We start from the raw sequence: 22,422 nt of genomic DNA, 5'->3' as shown, positions 1-22,422 counted from the left end.
ACACCCCATCCCCGAGCACACGCCCCATACCAGAGCACACACCCCATCCCCGAGCACACGCCCCATACCAGAGCACACACTCCATCCCCGAGTACACGCCCCATACCAGAGCACACGCCCCCAAGCACACATCCCATCCCCGAGCACACGCCCCATACCAGAGCACACGCCCCATACCAGAGCACACACCCCATCCCCGAGCACACGCCCCATACCAGAGCACACACCCCATCCCCGAGCACACGCCCCATCCCCGAGCACACGCCCCATCCCCGAGCACACGCCCCATCCCCGAGCACACGCCCCATCCCAGAGCACACGCTCCATACCAGAGCACACGCCCCATACCAGAGCACACGCCCCATACCAGAGCACACGCCCCATACCAGAGCACACGCCCCATACCAGAGCACACGCCCCATACCAGAGCACACGCCCCATACCAGAGCACACGCCCCATACCAGAGCACACGCCCCATCCCCGAGCACACACCCCATACCCGAGCACACGCCCCATCCCCGAGCACACGCCCCATCCCCGAGCACACGCCCCATCCCCGAGCACACGCCCCATAGTAGAGCACACGCCCCATACCAGAGCACACGCCCCATACCAGAGCACACGCCCCATACCAGAGCACACGCCCCATACCAGAGCACACGCCCCATACCAGAGCACACGCCCCATACCAGAGCACACGCCCCCAAGCACACATCCCATCCCCGAGCACACGCCCCATACCCGAGCACACACCCCTGAGCACATGTCCCCAAGCACAGATCCTTGCGCACACGCTCCTGAGCCCACGCTCCATCCCCGAGTACACTCCCCAAGCACACAGCTTGAGCACATGTCCCATCCCCGAGCCCACGCCCCATCACCTAACACACGCCCCTGAGCACACGCTCCATCCCCGAGCACACGTCTCATCTGCTAGCACACACCCATGAGCACACGCCCCATCTCCTAGCACACGCCCCAGAGCTTTTTCAGTCTGCCCATTTTCGGCGAGCCCTGGTTACTCCTCTTCCGTTGCAATTTGGGTGTCAAGAATCAGGGTCGTGCCATCCTCTGCATAAAAAAAAATAATAGGTGGAAAGGGGGAAACAACCCGCGGCCTGTCTATTCTGCACTGCTTGACTCTACACTGTGCCCCCCATGCATCTTGCCCCGGTTCAACCCCCAGCTGTGGGGACCTCTCTGGGAGGGTAAAGGAACGCCGTCCTCTTATCCTCTCCTACACCACTGATGTTCCTGTGCTGGATGGCCGCCGGGCGCTGACCACTTCTCCTCTGCAGCTGCCGCCGCCGCCGTCTCCCTCCACAATTTAACCTCCATTTGCGGAGGAATAAAGCAGGATTGATGCTGATTGGCGGCCGCTCGGGGGACACTTTGGACCCATAAAAGGCCTCTTTGCGGGCACTTTGCAGCGCGGCGCTGTCACGCGGCGGCGGCTCCCGCCTGATCATGATAAAGCTTTATGGCCGCGCCGTTTGCAGCTAAGTGCCGAGTAATGGAACAGATTCATTTGACTGCAATTAATGTTAATGCCGGCGATGAAAATCGTCATTAAATACCATTTTAAAATCCATTCAATTTGCATGTGCGGAGCCCCATTCCCTCCACACGAGCGGCTCCCTCTGTCCAGACACTTAACCCTGTGCTCAGCTGAAGAGTGCTAACACGGGGTTAATAAATATGGCTACTAGTGTCCAGAAACAGCGCCACCCCCAGGCACAGGTTGCGTCTGGTACTGCAGCACAGCTCAGTGACCGCAGCGATGGCGCTGGACGTGTTTTCCTGATCCTGCGAGGGCGTCTGGACAGTTATTAGATGGTTTCTGAAAGCCAGAACACGACTGCAGCACTTTGCTGCCCCCCCATGGATCTAATGACCTGGTCCAGATCACCATAGGCTTAGATGTTGATTACGGATCAGTCCATTACAACCGCAGGGGTGTGCAGCCTTATTATGGACGTGGCTTGGTGGGAGATGTTTTTGGGTCACCTGTCCTTCCGATCTGCCTAGTAATGCGCTCAGTGGTGCCGCAGGGCCGCGTTGTTCCCGCACGCGCTCCATCCTGACCGCTTGTTAAATTGTTACTATGGTCCATTTACGCCGCTAAGTGTCGTCTCCGGCGCCTTCTTCCCCCGCAGGAATTACAGCCCTCCTTCATGGGCTCTTATCTAAAGTGCAGGACAACAGCTAAAATAGTGTTTGGGGGGGGGGGATCAGACAGGGTTATCGCTGGGAGGCTAGAACCAGATTTGGGGGGGGATCTGTGGGAGGGGAGCACTTTGCTGGATTGGACCCCGGTAACTGCGGTTTTACACTGAAGCTTTTAAAATCCGGATCGGCGGGAGACGAGAGGCGCCACGTCTGCCCCCATAATAAGGAGTGACCGGGCGCTGGACGCAGTCTCCGATGAAGACCGCCGGAGTCACAAACTACAGAAACCTGCTCGCTTTCCACAGTGCACGATAAAAGTAAAGAGGAGCACTGGCCCTTTAAATACTAGCAGATATCAGCCATCACTGGGGTAGGCACCCAGCTTTCCGCAAGCCCTGAATGTACAGTTACCGATACAATATGGCGGCATTTCCCAGCCAGGCTGACGCTCACCTTGTGCTGATGCCGTAGGTGGTGTCCGGGGGGAGGCGCAGGCTGCGCGGCTTCACTCGCCCTTCATTGATGGGGCGCCAGATGTTGTGCGTGCTGCGGAAGGCCTGGTGTTCAGCCGCCGTCACCAGCCCGGACTTCACCGCCTCCCGGTTCAGGGCGATGAAGTTACTCTCCAGCTTCCTCTGATGAGCCCTCGCCTCCACCGACCGCCACTGCCCGATGGCTGATCATAGAGAACACATGAGTGGCGGCATTAATGGTGTATATGTGATTTGTGGCGGCATGACTCGTCTATTCTATGGGACATGTGGCGGCATTACTCGTCTATTCTATGGGATATGTTGCAGCATTACTCGTCTATTCTATGGGACATGTGGCGGCATGACTCGTCTATTCTATGGGACATGTGGCGGCATGACTCGTCTATTCTATGGGACATGTGGCGGCATGACTCGTCTATTCTATGGGACATGTGGCGGCATGACTCGTCTATTCTATGGGACATGTGGCGGCATGACTCGTCTATTCTATGGGACATGTGGCGGCATTACTCGTCTATTCTATGGGATATGTGGCGGCATTACTCGTCTATTCTATGGGACATGTGGCGGCATTACTCGTCTATTCTATGGGACATGTGGCGGCATTACTCGTCTATTCTATGGGACATGTGTCGGCATTATTCGTCTATTCTATGGGATATGTGGCGGCATTACTTCTCTATTCTATGAGATATGTGGCGGCATTACTCGTCTATTCTATGGGATATGTGGCAGCATTACTCGTCTATTCTATGGGATATATGGCGGCATTACTCGTCTATTCTATGGGATATGTGGCGGCATTACTTCTCTATTCTATGAGATATGTGGCAGCATTACTCGTCTATTATATGAGATATGTGGCGGCATTACTCGTCTATTCTATGGGATATATGGCGGCATTACTCGTCTATTCTATGGGATATGTGGTGGCATTACTCGTCTATTCTATGGGACATGTGACGGCATTACTCATCTATTCTATGGGATATGTGGCGGTATTACTCGTCTATTCTATGGGACATGTGTCGGCATTATTCGTCTATTCTATGAAATATGTGGCGGCATTACTTCTCTATTCTATGAGATATGTGGCGGCATTACTCGTCTATTATATGAGATATGTGGCGGCATTACTCGTCTATTCTATGGGATATATGGCGGCATTACTCGTCTATTCTATGGGATATGTGGTGGCATTACTCGTCTATTCTATGGGACATGTGACGGCATTACTCATCTATTCTATGGGATATGTGGCGGTATTACTCGTCTATTCTATGGGATATGTGGTGGCATTACTCGTCTATTCTATGGGATATATGGCGGCATTACTCGTCTATTCTATGGGATATATGGCGGCATTACTCGTCTATTCTATGGGATATGTGGTGGCATTACTCGTCTATTCTATGGGATATGTGGTGGCATTACTCGTCTATTCTATGGGATATGTGGTGGCATTACTCGTCTATTCTATGGGATATGTGGTGGCATTACTCGTCTATTCTATGGGATATGTGGCGGCATTACTCATCTATTGGCATTAATTGTGTATTATAAGTTATATGTGGTGGAATTAATCATCTATTGTAAGGGATATGTGGCGGCATTAATGATGTATTATATGTGATACGTGGCAACATTAATTGTGCATTACATGTGACAAGGGGCGGCAGTGTTTATTTTAGATGATATGTGTATTAATGGTGTATAATATATGATATATGGCGCCATTGCTATTACTCAAGTATTATATGTGGAAGCATTACGTGTGTTATATGAGACCTGTGGCGGCATTAATTGTATTCTATATAAATCATACTATGTTACATATGACATAATACAGTGTCTGATTCCTGAGCGCCCCGCACCATCCTCAGCGCCGGATTACAGAAAACCCCATGATGTATAAGGCGCCAAATCACAGCTTTAAAGAACCTGATCTAATAGTGAGATAAATTAGGAAACAGAACGTCTCCGCGTCACTGTAAGATGTGATGTGTCTTATCTACCGGGATCCCCAAAGTGACCGGTACGGAGCCGGCACCCACCGTCCGCCACGCCACCCTCCCGCAGGTAACTGTTCTGGCCATAGGTGAAGTCTGCTCCCGGCAGAGAGTAACATCTTCTCTTCACTTTTCCCAGTTCTGCCTAAAAAGACAAAAATTAGGAAAAATACGTAAAGAAAAGAGAAAAAAAAAAAGAAGACAATTCATAAATCAGACACCAACAGAAACGTTTCCAAGAAAGTCCCAGATCGGAATAAAAAAAATAAATACATTCACATTCATTTGCCAAGTTTATTTTTATTCTGAATGTTCCTCCATTATCTGGGTTTAAGTTACAGGACAGAAATTATAGATAAAGACGTCAAAGAAAGCGGGGGAAGGGACCGACAACTAACACGGACTACCGACCAAAGGACATGAAAAAGGGGCGAACGAGGCTGAAATATGCAACAATACTACTATAATACCGCCCCTATGTACAGGAATATAACTAATATAATACCGCCCCTATGTACAAGAATATAACTACTATAATACTGCCCCTATATACAAGAATATAACTACTATAATACTGCTCCCTATGTACAAGAATATAACTACTATAATACTGCCCCTATGTACAAGAATATAACTACTATAATACTGCCCCTATGTACAAGACTATAACTACTATAATACCGCCCCTATGTACAAGACTATAACTACTATAATACCGCCCCTATGTACAAGAATATAACTACTATAATACTGCCCCTATGTACAAGAATATAACTACTATAATACTGCCCCTATGTACAAGACTATAACTACTATAATACCGCCCCTATGTACAGGAATATAACTGCTATAATACCGCCCCTATGTACAAGAATATAACTACTATAATACTGCCCCTATGTACAGGAATATAACTACTATAATACTGCCCCTATGTACAAGAATATAACTACTATAATACTGCCCCTATGTACAAGAATATAACTACTATAATACTGCTCCTATGTACAAGAATATAACTACTATAATACTGCCCCTATGTACAAGAATATAACTACTATAATACTGCCCCTATGTACAAGAATATAACTACTATAATACTGCCCATATGTACAAGAATATAACTACTATAATACCGCCCCTATGTACAGGAATATAACTACTATAATACTGCCCCCTATATACAAGAATATAACTACTATAATACTGCCCCTATGTACAAGAATATAACTACTATAATACTGCCCCTATGTACAAGAATATAACTACTATAATACTGCCCCTATGTACAAGAATATAACTACTATAATACTGCCCCCTATGTACAAGAATATAACTACTATAATACTGCCCCCTATGTACAAGAATATAACTACTATAATACTGCCCCTATGTACAAGAATATAACTGCTATAATACTGCCCCTATGTACAAGAATATAACTACTATAATACTGCTCCTATGTACAGGAATATAACTACTATACTACTGCCCCCTATATACAAGAATATAACTACTATAATACTGCCCCTATGTACAAGAATGTAACTACTATAATACTGCCCCTATGTACAGGAATATAACTACTATAATACTGCCCCCTATGTACAAGAATATAACTACTATAATACTGCCCCTATGTACAAGAATATAACTGCTATAATACTGCCCCTATGTACAAGAATATAACTACTATAATACTGCCCCCTATATACAAGAATATAACTACTATAATACTGCCCCTATGTACAAGAATATAACTACTATAATACTGCCCCCTATATACAAAAATATAACTACTATAATACTGCCCCCTATGTACAAGAATATAACTACTATAATACTGCCTCCTATTTACAAGACTATAACTGCTATAATACCGCCCCTATGTATAAGAATATAACTACTATAATACTGCCCCTATGTACAGGAATATAACTACTATAATACTGCTCCTATGTACAAGAATATAACTACTATAATACTGCCCCTATGTACAGGAATATAACTACTATAATACTGCCTCCTATGTACAAGACTATAACTGCTATAATACCGCCCCTATGTATAAGAATATAACTACTATAATACTGCCCCTATGTACAGGAATATAACTAATACTGCCCCCTATGTACAAGAATATAACTACTATAATACTGCTCCTATATACAGGAATATAACTACTATAATACTGCCCCTATGTACAAGAATATAACTACTATAATACTGCTCCTATATACAAGAATATAACTACTATAATACTGCCCCCATGTACAGGAATATAACTACTATAATACTGTTCCCTATGTACAAGACTATAACTACTATAATACTGCCCCCATGTACAGGAATATAACTACTATAATACTGCTTCTATTTACAGGAATATAACTACTATAATACTGCCCCCTATGTACAGGAATACATCCGCTATTTTGCTGCTCACTGCGGTACAGACCTGTCTGTGTATTGTCGGGCATTACAGTTCCTCTGGGGAGCGGTTGCCGGTGATTAGTTACCTGTGGATATTGATGATCGTGAGGTATAATGGTCTTATTTTCTCGTTATTTGGCAGTAATAGAAATTACCCAGAGTCCTCAGAGACAGAAATCTGTAATTAAATTTGCCTTTTCTGATAGATTTCCCTGGAGTCTGATGCAGTTTCCTCTCCCATAGAATATGAATATATGATAAGATGGCGTCATCCGCTGTGTGCACAGGTACACACGAGAGGAAGCTGCAGTATAGTCTATCTGTATATCCCCACCCACAGTGCTATGTGCTACACCAGCGGCCCAGACATTAGGAAACTACAAGTCCCAGGATGCATTGATAATAGCTAATAAGCTACACCCAGTTGAGGAGTGACCACTGAGCTTAAAGTGTTACAGAGTGTCACCAGCAGGTTGTACAGAGACACAGAGAGACTGGGAGAGCCACAGAAAGGCAGAGAAGTGGCCACTGAGCTTAGAGCGTCAGAGTGTCACCAGCAGGTTGTACAGAGATACATTGAGACTAAAAAAACAAAAAAAATATCACAAAAAGGCAGAGAAGTGGCCCTTAGCTTAGAGCATCACAGAGGGTCACCAGCAGGTTGCACAGAGAAACAAAGACTGGAAGAATCACAGAAAGGCAGAGAAGGGGTCACCGAGCTTAAAGTGTCACCAGTAGGTTGTACTGGTATATAGTATCTCTACACAGAGAGACTAAAAACAAAATAAAAATAAAATATAATTTTATATATATATATATATATATATATATATATATATATATATATATATATATATATATATATCACAGAGAGGCAGAGAAGTGTCCCTTAGCTTAGAGCATCACAGAGTGTCAACAGCAGGTTGTACAGAGATACAGAGAGACTAGAGTCACAGAAAGGCGGAGAAGTGGCCACTGAGCTTACAGTGTTACGGAGTGTCACCTGCAGGTTGTACAGAGACACGGAGAGACTGGGAGAGTCACAAAAAGGCAGAGAAGTGGCCACTGAGCTTAGAGCGTCACAGTGTGTCACCAGCAGGTTGTACAGAGACACAGAGAGACTGGGAGAGTCACAAAAAGGCAGAGAAGAGGTCACGGAGCTTAGAGCATCACAGAGTGTCACCAGCAGGTTGTACAGAGACACAGAGAGACTAAAAAAAAAATATCACAGAAAGGCAGAGAAGTGGCCCTTAGCTTAGAGCATCACAGAGTGTCAACAGCAGGTTGTACAGAGATACAGAGAGACTAAAAGAATCACAGAAAGGCAGAGAAGTGGCCACCAAGCTTATAGTGTCTCCAGTAGGTTGTACAGAGATACAGAGAGACTAGAGTCACAGAAAGGCAGAGAAGTGGCCACTGAGTTGAGAGGGTCACAGAGTGTCACCAGCATGCTGTACAGAGACACAGAGAGACTGGAAGAGTCACAGAGAGGCAGAGAAGTGGCCACTGAGCTTAAAGAGTCACAGAGCATCACCAGCCGGTTGTACAGAGATACAGAGAGACTGGAAAAGACTAAGATGAGGATATCCCCATTTTACGCTTTCCTGATAAAAGAACGGTACAATATGATAAATCAAAGTAAAAGCTTTGGAAAAGAAAAAGTATTTTAAAAAAAAAAAAAAAGAAGACAGACAAATTTTTGTTTCCTCCCACGTAATAAAAAACTAAAATTCACTTCTCAAAAAACAAAAAAATAGGTATAAAAATGTAAATAAAAGAGTATAAACTTCCTAAAGAAGAAGCAACAAGCGAAGCCCCACAAGTTACAAAGTGATGAAAAGTGAGTGACCAGGCGCCCGATACAGGCGGCTTCCTCTTCTCTTGCACTTTCGGAGTTTTCCGTCGGTAATTGTGCGGCTGACGCACAATGAGATGAAATGATTTGGACACAAAAGACGCCCAGATTGAGACCGTGTCCAAAACATCTGGGAGGGGGGCATGAAACACGACTGGAGCGACCGCAGAACAATGGCTGCTCGGTGGAGGACAGAGATGAGAGCGTTCCTGTCCCGGCATTTAACACTCTACATTATGTTTTTTTTTAATCTCTAAATCAAACGCAGAGGGTAAGGAGGACGAACAATGATCCGGCTCAGCTCGTTATCTAGTCCTGATGAAGTGCCTTTGTGTGAGGAGGAGATTTGGGGAGGATTAGCAGCAGATCAGTTGGTTGTGGTGTTTGCCGATCATCTCCACGGTGAGGTCTTCGGGGGATCGGCATTGTCCCTCCACCGTACGGGACCCCTCCTCTACGTCGCCGCCCTTTCATGTCCATGGATTGCAGGCTTCGGTGGCCAAATTGCTGGAGATTTGTGGGGCGGAGGATCCAGAGATGAATTAATAATGGATTGTGGTGGGGGAGTAATGAGGGAACCTCCGCAGACTTCCATGTCAACCTTTGATGTTCTCCACCACTCAGTGAGGCTGGCACAAATCTGCAGCCGCCAATCCCCCCGACTCCGGCCCATCCATGGTCGGATGATTCCCTCTGGTCCGATTCATAATGCATACCGTGTCCTGAGATTTCACTCAAAATTCCACCAAGGAGACCATTTATGAGAAGCCACACAACCCCCTCTAAAGAGGTCTCTGCCAAGTGACACGAGACCACCACCCGCCATATACCCATCTAATCCGGCATTGCTTCTGGCGGGAGACATGGTGCCTCACAGGAGCACAACTCCTCATGACTCCATGAGTTCTGGTCTTCATTGGGTTCAATAAGCCTTTGGAAAAAATGGGCGAGAACCGATCTGGTCCCTCGGGGGTTGGCCTTTCTAGGGTCATGAACCGTCCCCAGAGATTCTTCCTGGACTGGACAATTGGCATTTTTGGGCTTTACTTATAGTAAACAAAAAAAAAATAATTGCCCCCGTCCCCCCTTGTGGGTCTTGCCGTATTGTAGATAGTCGGGGGCCCTGGATGGTGTGATCCCCACCAGCTAGAATCCACCGGCCGCCGTCTCTTCCACAGTCTATGGCTTCATTAAACCTCGTTAAAATGTCATCCGCGCACCTCGTGCCTCAGCCTCTAATTAACACCAGCTCCTACTACCTTTCCTGGCCCGTCCCCATCTTCTCCCGCCGCCTTCTGGAAAATTACATCCCTTTTTTTATGACCCTGCTATGTAAATAAATGGCGGCCTACTTATAGCTGTTGTTTATGGCGCCTGTACGGGAAATACAGCGGAGATTCCTTACACTCATTTTTATGCAAATCAGGCGGGAGGATTACGAGCGGCCTGGGACCGCGGGGTTTTATTTAATCATCGCGCATCGGAGCCGCCGACCGTAAAACGCAAAGATTTACTGTAGTCATCGCCCAAATAAAACTTTTAATCTTTCCATCAAATTTGTCCAAGGCTACTTTCACACATCAGTTTTTTGCCATCAGGTTCAATCCGGAAAAAAACGGGTAAAACGGATCCGGTACCGCATCCGTTTTTTCCCCATAGACTTGCATTGGTACCGGATTGTACCGGATGGCTTTGCGTTGCATCCGTTTTTTTCCGGATGCGGCAAAATTAGTTAAAGCGGCGGCCGGAGGCAACGTAGCTTGCAACGTTTTTTTGTCCGGCAAAAAAAACGCATCGCGCCGGATCCGGCGCGATACGGCGTGTTTTACAATAGAAGCCTATGGACGCCGGATCCGGCGTAATGCGGTAAAAAACGGATGCGGCCGCCGGATCCGTTTTTCTAAACTGAGCATGCTCCAATGTAATTAACAAAACGGATCCAGCCAAAAAACGGACGAAAAGGATGCAAAAACGGATGCAAACCGTATCCACCGGATCCGTTTTTTAACGGATCCGGCATAACGGATCCGTTAAAAAACGGATCCGGTGGATACGGTTTTCACTTTTTTTTCAGGATCCGTTGGATCAGGAAAAAAAAGGACTGTGCCTGAATACAGAAAACTGATGTGTGAAAGTAGCCTTATACTAAAAAAAAGGTCACCGCCACCAAAATAGAAAAAATATAAAAAAAAACAACAGTAAAGTGGAGTTGCAAAAAAAAAAAAAAGCCGCTGCCACCAAAAGAGAAAAAAATAATCAGTAAGGAGTTGGAAAAAAAATTAAGTAAAAAATAAAATTCTAAAAAGGTTGCTGCCACTGAAAGAGAAAAATAAATAAGTGATGAGTTAAGAAAAAAAAATTATATATTTATTAATAATAATAATAATAATAAATAATATAATAAATACTACTATAAAGGTCGCTGCCACCGAAAAGGTAACAAAAATTCTCCCCCCCGAAAAAGCAATAAAGAGGAGCTCTAAAAATAAAAAAGAAAAAAAAAAACAAATAAAAAAATGAAAATGCTAAGAAAGAAAAAAAAAAAGAATTTCTAAAATAAATCAGTTAAGAGTTGAAAAAAAAAATAAATAAAAAAAAAGGAAAAAGAAAAAAAGAAAAATCAGGAAAAATCAGTGAAGAGATCCAAAATTAAAAAAAGGAAGGAGGAGTTGCAATTAACAAAAAAAATAAAAAAATAAAATAAAAATATTCTAAAGGGGTTGCTACCAAAAAAAAAAAAAAAAGAAAACCAATATGGCTGCCATAAACAAATCCCAAAGGGTTTGCTGAACTTTTCCCCGAATTTTCTCAGGTTTTTTGGGGCCAATTTTGGGGTGAAGGCCATAAACTAAGTAATGGGGGATAATATATAATGGGTGAAAAAGTAACAGTTGCAGCCCGACCCGGTTTCCAGGGCGCAGTGGTGGGCTCGGACCCGGCGCCCCCTCTCCTGCGGTGGCGGGGATTCATTTGCATTCACATGATCTCCCGGCGTACGAGGAGATGAGATTTATTTCCCACTTAGTCTGAAGTTTGATTACTCTGAGAAAACAATAAGAAACAGACAGGGACGGCACAGGGGGGCAGCAAGGCTTGGGGGGTGTGCGTCACCAATCCACTGCCGGTGGAGCGACGAATACCGCATATCTGCCCATGTTTCTGCTTCCCCATTACGCCCTCTTTCTAGTCATCCTGATTGGTCAGTAATAAGCACATGACCTAATTAAAAGGGGCTGCTTAGTGTGACAGGTGACCTATAAAACAGAAATCTATGACCGCTGGGGTCAGGGTGCCCGGTTTAGTTTGGGAACTGTGCTCATGAGACATTATTTCTCATTTCACATGACAGTGCGCCGCCATTTTTATTATTTCATCCCCATTCGATCCTCTAAGGAGGGTATAAAAACAACATCCTGGAAAAAGCTTGATCCTGATTGGTTATTGGTTACTACACCTCCCCTTATTGGGCCAAATAGGCATTATGCACAGTAAGCAGGAGCGGTGCTTGTTTCAATTAACTTTATTGACAAAATGATGAAAACATTGGATCCCTCTGACAGTGCCCACATCCGGGTACGGATTAGATATGTAAGCCGGGGTTTGTGCCCCCAGTCAGGGGACGTTCTGGGCGCATGGAGAGCGGTACTTTTATTATTTCAAGCTCTCACAACGTCGAATTTTTATTAATAACCGGGGAGATTAAATTAATTTTTTTGCGGGATTCATTAGCTGTGGTTATGAGGATCAGTGCGTGCCGGGCCGGAGAGGACGCTCACTGCTCGTACCTGCAGACATCGCCTCCGTGTATCTGCTCTTGGGAAAGATGGATGATCACCGTGCGATTGTGCTGGTCACAAGAAAGCTGGGTGTGATTTGTGCCGGTCCCTAGAAAGCTGGGTGTGATTTGTGCTGCTCCCAGGAAAGCTGGGTGTGATTTGTGCTGCTCCCAGAAAGCTGGGTATGATTTGTGCTGGTCCCCAGAAAGCTGGGTGTGATTTGTGCTGCTCCCAGGAAAGCTGGGTATGATTTGTGCTGGTCCCAGAAAGCTGGGTATGATTTGTGCTGGTCCCCAGAAAGCTGGGTGTGATTTGTGCTGCTCCCAGGAAAGCTGGGTGTGATTTGTGCTGCTCCCAGGAAATCTGGTTATGATTTGTGCTGGTCCCAGAAAGCTGGGTATGATTTGTGCTGGTCCCCAGAAAGCTGGGTGTGATTTGTGCCGCTCCCAGGAAAGCTGGGTGTGATTTGTGCCGCTCCCAGGAAAGCTGGGTGTGATTTGTGCCGCTCCCAGGAAAGCTGGGTGTGATTTGTGCCTCTCCCAGGAAAGCTGGGTGTGATTTGTGCTGCACCCAGAAAGCTGGGTATGATTTGTGCTGGTCCCCAGAAAGCTGGGTGTGATTTGTGCCGCTCCCAGGAAAGCTGGGTGTGATTTGTGCCTCTCCCAGGAAAGCTGGGTGTGATTTGTGCTGGTCCCAGAAAGCTGGGTATGATTTGTGCTGCTCCCAGAAAGCTGGGTATGATTTGTGCTGGTCCCCAGAAAGCTGGGTGTGATTTGTGCCGCTCCCAGGAAAGCTGGGTGTGATTTGTGCCTCTCCCAGGAAAGCTGGGTGTGATTTGTGCTGGTCCCAGAAAGCTGGGTATGATTTGTGCTGGTCCCCAGAAAGCTGGGTGTGATTTGTGCCGCTCCCAGGAAAGCTGGGTGTGATTTGTGCCTCTCCCAGGAAAGCTGGGTGTGATTTGTGCCGCTCCCAGGAAAGCTGGGTATGATTTGTGCCGCTCCCAGGAAAGCTGGGTGTGATTTGTGCCGCTCCCAGGAAAGCTGGGTGTGATTTGTACTGCTCCCATGAAAGCTGGGTGTGATTTGTACTGCTCCCATGAAAGCTGGGTGTGATTTGTACTGCTCCCATGAAAGCTGGGTGTGATTTGTACTGCTCCCAGGAAAGCTGGGTGTGATTTGTACTGCTCCCAGGAAAGCTGGGTGTGATTTGTACTGCTCCCAGGAAAGCTGGGTGTGATTTGTACCGCTCCCAGGAAAGCTGGGTGTGACTTGTGCCGCTCCCAGGAAAGCTGGGTGTGACTTGTGCCGCTCCCAGGAAAGCTGGGTGCGATCTGTGCTGCTCCCAGGAAAGCTGGGTGTGACTTGTGCTGCTCCCAGGAAAGCTGGGTGTGATTTGTGCTGCTCCCAGGAAAGCTGGGTGTGACTTGTGCCGGTCCCAGGAAAGCTGGGTGCGATCTTTGCTGCTCCCAGGAAAGCTGGGTGCGATTTGTGGAGCAGACGAGACCCCATGACGGGCAGATTACAGAGTGATCAGGCAGACCGCAGCCTCCCCTCCGGCCGGTGCACACAGGTGACAATTAGCCACCTGTCCGGCCGCCCCTTCCCCACATCCTCAGATCCGCTCTCAATTATGGCTGGTTTCCTTTTTGCACGGAGACGGATGCAGATCCGATAAATCGCGGGTCTCGGGGGAGCGCGGCCGCACCTCTGCCGGTCCCCGAAGAAATCAGCTCTAATCCTTTACTAAGAAGCTTTAAATAATTTGGAGCTGCCATATTGGCTGATTAAACCGCAGACGGAAAACCAAGCGCCGCCAGGAAAAAAAAGCGAAACGTTACGCTACGTCCCAGCGGCGATGGGTGACCCTATAATGGCGCCTGGAAGTGCTGCAGAAGGTGGCGCCAATATACCACCTCCGGGGTGTTTAGGTGGGGGCGCCGCCTTCACAGTGTGCAGACGAACCTTTCAGGAGCCTGAGAAAGTGGGGTGACAACAGCCAGGAAAGCGGCAATGGTGGCCATACTGATGTCTGATACCCTGCCCACGGTTTGGCGGTTTTATTTTCCTAATGGTTCCGGATGTGGGCGCTCAGGTATAAAATCGCAGGTTTGTGGAGCGTCGTCCACCGCGGCCGATCATTGTATTGTGAGGGTCTGGTCACCGCACGGGGCCATTGTGTCCCCGGGACAATAGCGCCTCATTAACCTTCTGTCCTCGGCTACGCCCGCTCCCCATTCAGCCGCCGCCGTTCTGTCACTGTCAGTTGTCGGGGCGGGTCCTGCGGTTTTACAAGCTTGTTCCGTCCTGCCCTTTGACACTTCTGGGCGGGGGGGGGGGGGTAACATTATCCAGGATGGCTCCGCAGTTTGGAAACAATTCATAATGTTTAGGCCACTTACATGTTGTCACATCTGTGCCGCCGCCACCGCCCTTCCCCCCCTACCCTCCCCCGAGGGGCCGCCGACGTCTGACGCCATCATTAACTCCACGCATACGATGATGGCTGATCGAAGGATGAAGGACTGCAAGTAGAACGGAACCCAATATGGCCGCTCCAAAATCCGCCTAATGATGCAAAAATAGGCAGAAGAGCTGACAACTCTACCGACAACCGCAGTTTTTGCAGAAAAAAACTCCCCAAAACATAGAAGACTTGTCGTCGTTGCATCTTTTTATTTTGCCCACCATCGTTTTGCCTAAACACCCCGGGACTGAAGACGCCTCCGGTCGGATTGCCGCGGTCCCCGCCCGCCTCAGACGGTAAAGCGCTGTAATTTCCGCCGGCGCGTCTATTTATTTAAATGCTATCTGGCATTATGAAGCGATAATCCTCGTGCACAGGAGATAATTTATGAGGCATTTAAATTAAGAGGAGCAGCTAATTGGGAGCATGTGTCTCGGTAAGCCCTGCGAACGCGCCACCCCTGCAAATGAGGGAAGCGCGGCGCCGGCGGAGGAGGTGGTGGAGGAGCAGGAGGCAGCAGCGGAGGAGCAAGAGGTGGTGGAGGAGCAGGAGGCAGCGGCGGAGGAGCAGGAGGTGGTGGAGGAGCAGGAGGCAGCGGCGGAGGAGCAGGAGGCAGCGGCGGAGGAGCAGGAGGTGGTGGAGGAGCAGGAGGTGGTGGAGGAGCAGGAGGCAGCGGCAGAGGAGCAGGAGGCAGCGGCGGAGGAGCAGGAGGTGGTGGAGGAGCAGGAGGCAGCAGCGGAAGAGCTGGAGGCAGCAGCGGAAGAGCTGGAGGCAGCAGCGGAGGAGCTGGAGGTGGTGGAGGAGCAGGAGGCAGCGGCGGAGGAGCAGGAGGCAGCAGCGGAGGAGCAGGAGGCAGCAGCGGAGGAGCAAGAAGTGGCGGAGGAATAAGAGGCAGCGGCGGCGGAGCAGGAGGTGGTGGGGAGCAAGGGGCAGTAGCGGTGGAGCTGGAGGCATCAGCGGAGGAGCAGGAGGCGGTGGAAGAGCAGGAGGCAGCAGCGGAAGAGCTGGAGGCATCAGCGGAGGAGCAGGAGGTGGTGGAGGAGCAGGAGGCAGCAGCGGAAGAGCAGGAGGCAGCGGCGGAGGAGCAGGAGGTGGTGGAAGAGCAAGAGGCAGCAGCGGAAGAGCAAGAGGCAGCAGCGGAAGAGCAAGAGGCAGCAGCGGAAGAGCAATAGGCAGCAGCGGAAGAGCAAGAGGCAGCAGCGGATGAGCAAGAGGCAGCAGCGGAGGAGCAAGAGGCAGCAGCGGAGGAGCAAGAGGCAGCAGCGGAGGAGCAAGAGGCAGCAGCGGAGGAGCAAGAGGCAGCAGCGGAGGAGCAAGAGGCAGCAGTGGAGGACCAGGAGGTGGTGGAAGAGCAGGAGGCAGCAGTGGAGGAGCAGGAGGTGGTGGAGCAGGGGGCATCAGCGGAGGAGCAGGAGGCATCAGCGGAGGAGCAGGAGGCAGCAGCGGAGAAGTAGGAGGTGGACGTGGAGGAGCAGGAGGCATCGGCGAAGGAGCAAGAAGTGGCGGAGGAGCTGGAGGCATCAGTAGAGTGGCAGGAGGTGGCGGAAGAGCAAGAGGTGGTGGAGAGGCAGGAGGCATCAGCGAAGGAGCAGGAGGCAGTAGGGAGGCAGAAGGCAGCGGCGGAGGGGCAGGAGGCAGTGGGGCAGTGGCGGAGGAGTAGGGGCAGTGGCAGAGGGGCAGGGGCGGAGGAGCAAAGGGCAGCGGTGGATGGGTAGGGACGGAAGAGTAGGTGCAGCGGCGGAGGGGCAGGGGACAGCGGCGGAGGGGCAGGAGGAGCGAGGGCGGCGGCGGAGGAGCAACGGCGGCGGGGCAGGAGGCTGCGGCGGAGGGGCAGGAGGAGTGAGGGCGGTGGCGGAGGAGCAGCGGCGGCGGGGCAGGAGACTGCGGCGGAGGGGCAGGAAGAGCGAGGGCGGCGGCTGAGGAGCAGCGGCGGCGGGGCAGGAGGCTGCGGCGGAGGGGCAGGAGGAGTGAGGGCGGTGGCGGAGGAGCAGCGGCGGCGGGGCAGGAGACTGCGGCGGAGGGGCAGGAAGAGCAAGGGCGGCGGCTGAGGAGCAGCGGCGGCGGGGCGGGAGGCTGCGGCGGAGGGGCAGGAGGAGTGAGGGCGGTGGCGGAGGAGCAGCGGCGGCGGGGCAGGAGGCTGCGGCGGAGGGGCAGGAGGAGCGAGGGCAGCGGCGGAGGAGCAGCGGCGGCGGCGGGGCAGGAGGCTGCGGCGGAGGGGCAGGAGGCTGCGGCGGAGGGGCAGGAGGCTGCGGCGGAGGGGCAGGAGGAGCAGGGGCAGCGGCGGAGGAGCAGCGGCAGCGGGGCAGGGGGCAGCGGCGGAGGGGCAGGAGGCTGCGACGGAGGGGCAGCGGTGTTTTTGCTTTTCTTGTTGTTTTATCTTCAATAATAAAACAGATCTTTCTGTAACCGCTGTGCGTCCCCCCGGCGCGGCATTTGATGTGACACCAGGACGGTGCGTGAATCCTGATGCCGCCATGAGCCGCGCACGTTACCAGACGACGTTTTTCCAGCTGTAAACTTTACTGGGTTTGAAAATGCGATTGTAAGACGCTCAGGTCTCCAGTGGCCGCTACAAAGGAAGGAGCGCGACAGCTCTTACTGCGCCCTGCAAGGCGGGGGAGGGACGACCTGAATGTAGGGGATCTGCAGTCATCCAGCTTTTCCAGAGTCCTGATGGGAACTTAAAGGAGGAGAGGAGCTGTGAATACCACACCCCCAAAAAAGAACCCAATCACTAAACCCCATCCAAAACATGCCCCTTCTGCCCTCGTGGTCGCCCACCCATTGGTTTGGGATCTCAATAACCCATTCATTTGAGGGGTATTTCATATCCTCTTTAAGTCCCCCCCCACCAGTGATTCTACCACATAACAGTCCTTTTTTATAGTCAAAGGGGAGGAGCCTAACTTCTTCACTATCTGATGACTTAAAGGGGCTGCAGAGAAGATTTCCAGGATCCCTTCCTGCTGACTGTTTCCCTTTAAGAAGCAGGCGGTGAGACTCCCTCCGTCTTGACTGTCGTTCGCCTTTATTGCGGTGCAGGTTCCAGTTACATATTTATACGGTACGAGGCGCGGCCCTTCCCTGTATTCGCCTTTGATATCTGGCGGTGTAATTGCAGATAAACGCACATGAATATTCTCTGTCATTTCCTTTTGTTCCTTTCTTCTCTGATTTATACGAACCGGCGGTGAACACAAGAAGGATCAAACGGGGGAGACGGGGCCGGGGGCTGGCTGTCAGTGAATGGAGGCAGAGGGGCCGGCTGTCAGTGAATTGAGGCAGACGGGGCTGGCTGTCAGTGAACGGGGGCAGACGGGGCCGCGGGGCTGGCTGTCAGTGAATGGAGGCAGAGAGGCCGGGGGGCTGGCTGTCAGTGAATTGAGGCAGACGGGGCCGGGGGCTGGCTGTCAGTGAATGGAGGCAGACGGGGCAGGGGGGCTGGCTGTCAGTGAATGGGGGGCTGGCTGTCAGTGAGTGGGGGGCTGGCCGTCAGAGAGTGGGGGGCTGGCCGGGGGGCTGGCCGTCAGAGAGTGGGGGGCTGGCCTTCAGCGAGTGGGGGGCTGGCCTTCAGCGAGTGGGGGGCCAGACAGGGCCAGGAGGCTGGCTGTCAGTGAATGGAGGCAGACGGGGACAGGAGGCTGGCTGTCAGTGAATGGAGGCAGACGGGGACAGGAGGCTGGCTGTCAGTGAGTGGGGGGCTGGCCTGCTGTCAGTGAGTGGGGCCAGGAGACTGGCTGTCCGTGAGTGGGGGGATGGTTGTCTTTCGGTGGGGGGGTCTGGCCGTCATTCAGTGGGGGGGGGCTGGCCGTCATTCATCAGTGGGGGGGGGGGGGCTGGCCGACGGTGAGTGAGGGGGCTGGCCGTCGGTGAGTGAGGGGGCTGGCTGTCAGTGAGTGAGGGGGCTGGCCGTCAGTGAGTGAGGGGGCTGGCCGTCAGTGAATGGGGGTATTCCGGTTTGCATCCTGTCACAGCTGAGTTTTTGTTACAGTGTAATCAGCGACAATACCGACCTCTCAGCGGTCATTAGAATTTGATTGAGGGTCGATCTCCCCAAATGTAAAATCTATTGCAGCCCCCAACTGCCACTGGAGTCACGTGGCCCCGCAGACTCCTCGGCTCGGGTGCAGCCGCCATTTTTGCAGCCCCTTCCTTATCTCAGATTTCTGTAAAGCCATGATCTCTGACCTGTGCTCCTCCAGCCGCTGTATAACTACAACTCCCAGCATGCCCTGGAGTCTTCATAATCATAAAAAAGTCTGATTGTTTGCAGCCCACTTCTCGCCATTTTCTCCATTATAATGGTTGCGGGTCCCGGCGTGCTCGTCTCTCCGGATTTCTGCAGGAGCACGTGTGTTTCCGCATTGCTTTACCTGGCAGCGCAGATCCGTGGTGAGGTTCCCTGGGCAGCTGACACGGCGGTTATTAGCGGGGGCTCCGGGCCGAGCGCTGCAGCATCAGGAGTAAGATCTGCGATGAGGAATCTCCGGAGAACCTCGCGGGTCAAGAGCTCGTGCAGACCTTATCGCGGGGCGGCTGCTCCGGGAAAAAGTGGAGGAAAATTAATGTAGGCGGCTGCCATAGTGCCTGCACCCTCGCCCTCCACCATTACCGAGACAGTGGCCGACGTGCAGACCCTCCAATCACTCCCGACCCCACAGCTGACAATTTAATCTCCCCATCCAATGCAGATCCTCCAATCACTCCGGACCCCAGAGCTGACAATCTAATCCCCTGATCCTCCAATCACTCCTGACCCCAAGAGCTGACAATCTAATCTCCCGATCCGCCAATCACTCCTGACCCCAAGAGCTGACAATCTAATCTCCCCATCCAATGCAGATCCTCCAATCACTCCCGACCCCAGAGCTGACAATCTAATCTCCCCATCCAATGCAGACCCTCCAATCACTCCCGACCCCAGAGCTGACAATCTAATCTCCCCATCCAAATGCAGATCCTCCAATCACTCTCGACCCCAGAGCTGACAATCTAATCCCCCGATCCGCCAATCACTCCCGACCCCAGAGCTGACAATCTAATCTCCCCATCCAATGCAGACCCTCCAATCACTCCCGACCCCAGAGCTGACAATCTAATCTATCCATCCAATGCAGATCCTCCAATCACTCCAGACCCCAAGAGCTGACAATCTAATCTCCCCATCCAATGCAGATCCTCCAATCACTCCAGACCCCAGAGCTGACAATCTAATCTATCTATCCAATGCAGATCCTCCAATCACTCCAGACCCCAGAGCTGACAATCTAATCTATCCATCCAATGCAGATCCTCCAATCACTCCCGACCCCAGAGCTGACAATCTAATCTCCCAAACCTGCAATCACTCCTGACCCCAAGAGCTAACAATCTTATCTCCCCATCCAATACAATCCTTCCAATCACTCCTGAACCCCTAGAGCTAGCAATCGAATCTCTCCCATCCAATACAGTCCTTCCAATCACTCTTGACCCTCAAGAGCTGACAATCTAATCTCCCCATCCAATGCAGATCCTCCAATCGCTCCTGACCCCAGCCCCTGCCTGTAGATCATTGCTGCTCCAGTCATTCACATACAACAAAGTGGGCTCCACACTGCAGTACCAGACACGACCAGTGCACAGGAGTGGCGCTGTGGACCTGTTTTTGGAAGCAGCCTTGTTTTTATCACCGTGGGGTCGCCGACGCGGATCCTGGCGGATTTAGGAGGCCGTATAATACAGAACGGCTGACAGTCTGGCTGCATTTTCCTTGGCCTTGCAGGAGGAAAGTGGTGAAATATTACAGAGGAGGACGATGAAGGAGTCCCCGGAGCGCTGCTCTTGGTGGCACGTGCGCGGAGACATAAAAAAACCCAACAAACACAACATTATCCGTAACCTGTCGCCACCGCAGCCGCCAGCGGCCCGGAGATTTCTTCTCTGCTGGGACCGTTCCTTACAATAGATTCCTCCCGGCTCTAAGCACCGAGGATCCGGCAGCGGCATTACCGTGATTTATACCGCACATTTCTGGTGAGGACCCAATACATCAACGCGGGGAGAGAAGCAGCTGCAGCGGGCGAGACAAAAACCTGCACATGATAAAGTGTCAGCGCCGGCGAGGAGAAAAAAAAAAGGACAAAATTAATACCGCCAGCGCGTCGTACAACCCTGAAAAACACCGCCAAACCCTGCATAGAATCCAAAAAATAAAAAAATAAAAATATCCGAATATATAATTTGTATTTTTCTTTTTAAAGGTTTAATTATATATTTAAATAAGGCTATTTATTTTATTTTTCCATTATTTCGTATTTCATATTTAATTATTTTCATTATTATTTCATTTTTATATTCTATTTTACTTTTGATTACTTTTTTTTGTAAAGGTTTATTTATATATTTAACTAATAAATATATAAATATAAATTATATATATAAATATATATATATTATATATATATATATATATATATATATATATATATATATATATATATACACACACACATACATACATATATACGTACATACATACACACAAATATATAAATATGTATATATAAAATTTATTACATTATTATTATATATTTATTTTTTCAGCTTTTGTTTTTTTTCTATAAAAGGTTATTTTATGTATTTATTATATTTAAACACATTTTTATATTTTTTTTTCTTCTATTTTATATTTGGGCCTTATTCACACGGAGGGGTTTTTGCTGCACTTTTTTCTCCATGCAACAAAAAATAAAAAAAAAAAATCAAATGTCTAAAGTGAGTTAATTTTTTATGCTTTGTGTCAATTCTTTATGCGTTTATGTTTTTTTTTTTAACTATTCAATTGAAGGCATGAAAAATGCATTAAAATTGAGAGCGTTTTCCATGATAAACCGAAAAGCACAGTGTGAACGGACTCTTACATCAGATTCCATTCATTACTATGTTTCAGCATTTAAGAAGTCTGAAGACGCAACGAAGACGAGTCCCAAGTAAAAAAGAGCAGAGTGGTCCCACCAGACCAGTTTGTGAGGGTCTCCGGCCTTGTAAGACTTCTCTGAGGATCGTGGATGTAATGGTGCCACCTTAGAGGGGCTGTCCATTCCTCCAAGACTCTAAAATCAGATCTCAATTAACCTGTAGGTGGAAAAAAAAAATGTATGTGGATGACACGCAGGGAGGTGCGGCCTGTAAAAAGGGTTGTGGCCAATTAGATCTCCACGATCAAGCTCCTCCTCCAAAG

The 22,422-nt window shown here is 49.5% G+C and overlaps 1 protein-coding gene across 1 annotated transcript in view; it reads right to left on the bottom strand.

Moving 5' to 3' along the window:
• CFAP77 (cilia and flagella associated protein 77) overlaps positions 1-22,422 on the bottom strand; it is a 97,547-nt gene that overhangs the window by 40,098 nt on the left and 35,027 nt on the right. The window contains exons 2-3 of the mRNA XM_075322919.1: positions 4,719-4,818; positions 2,624-2,846 (exon numbers count right to left, since the gene is read on the bottom strand). Of these exons, the coding sequence (XP_075179034.1) occupies positions 2,624-2,846; positions 4,719-4,818 (323 nt within the window). The remainder of the gene's footprint in view (positions 1-2,623; positions 2,847-4,718; positions 4,819-22,422) is intronic.

Source organism: Anomaloglossus baeobatrachus, chromosome 9, assembly GCF_048569485.1.
Source record: "Anomaloglossus baeobatrachus isolate aAnoBae1 chromosome 9, aAnoBae1.hap1, whole genome shotgun sequence".
NCBI lineage: Eukaryota > Metazoa > Chordata > Amphibia > Anura > Aromobatidae > Anomaloglossus > Anomaloglossus baeobatrachus.
This window is presented reverse-complemented; position numbering and strand designations above follow the sequence as displayed.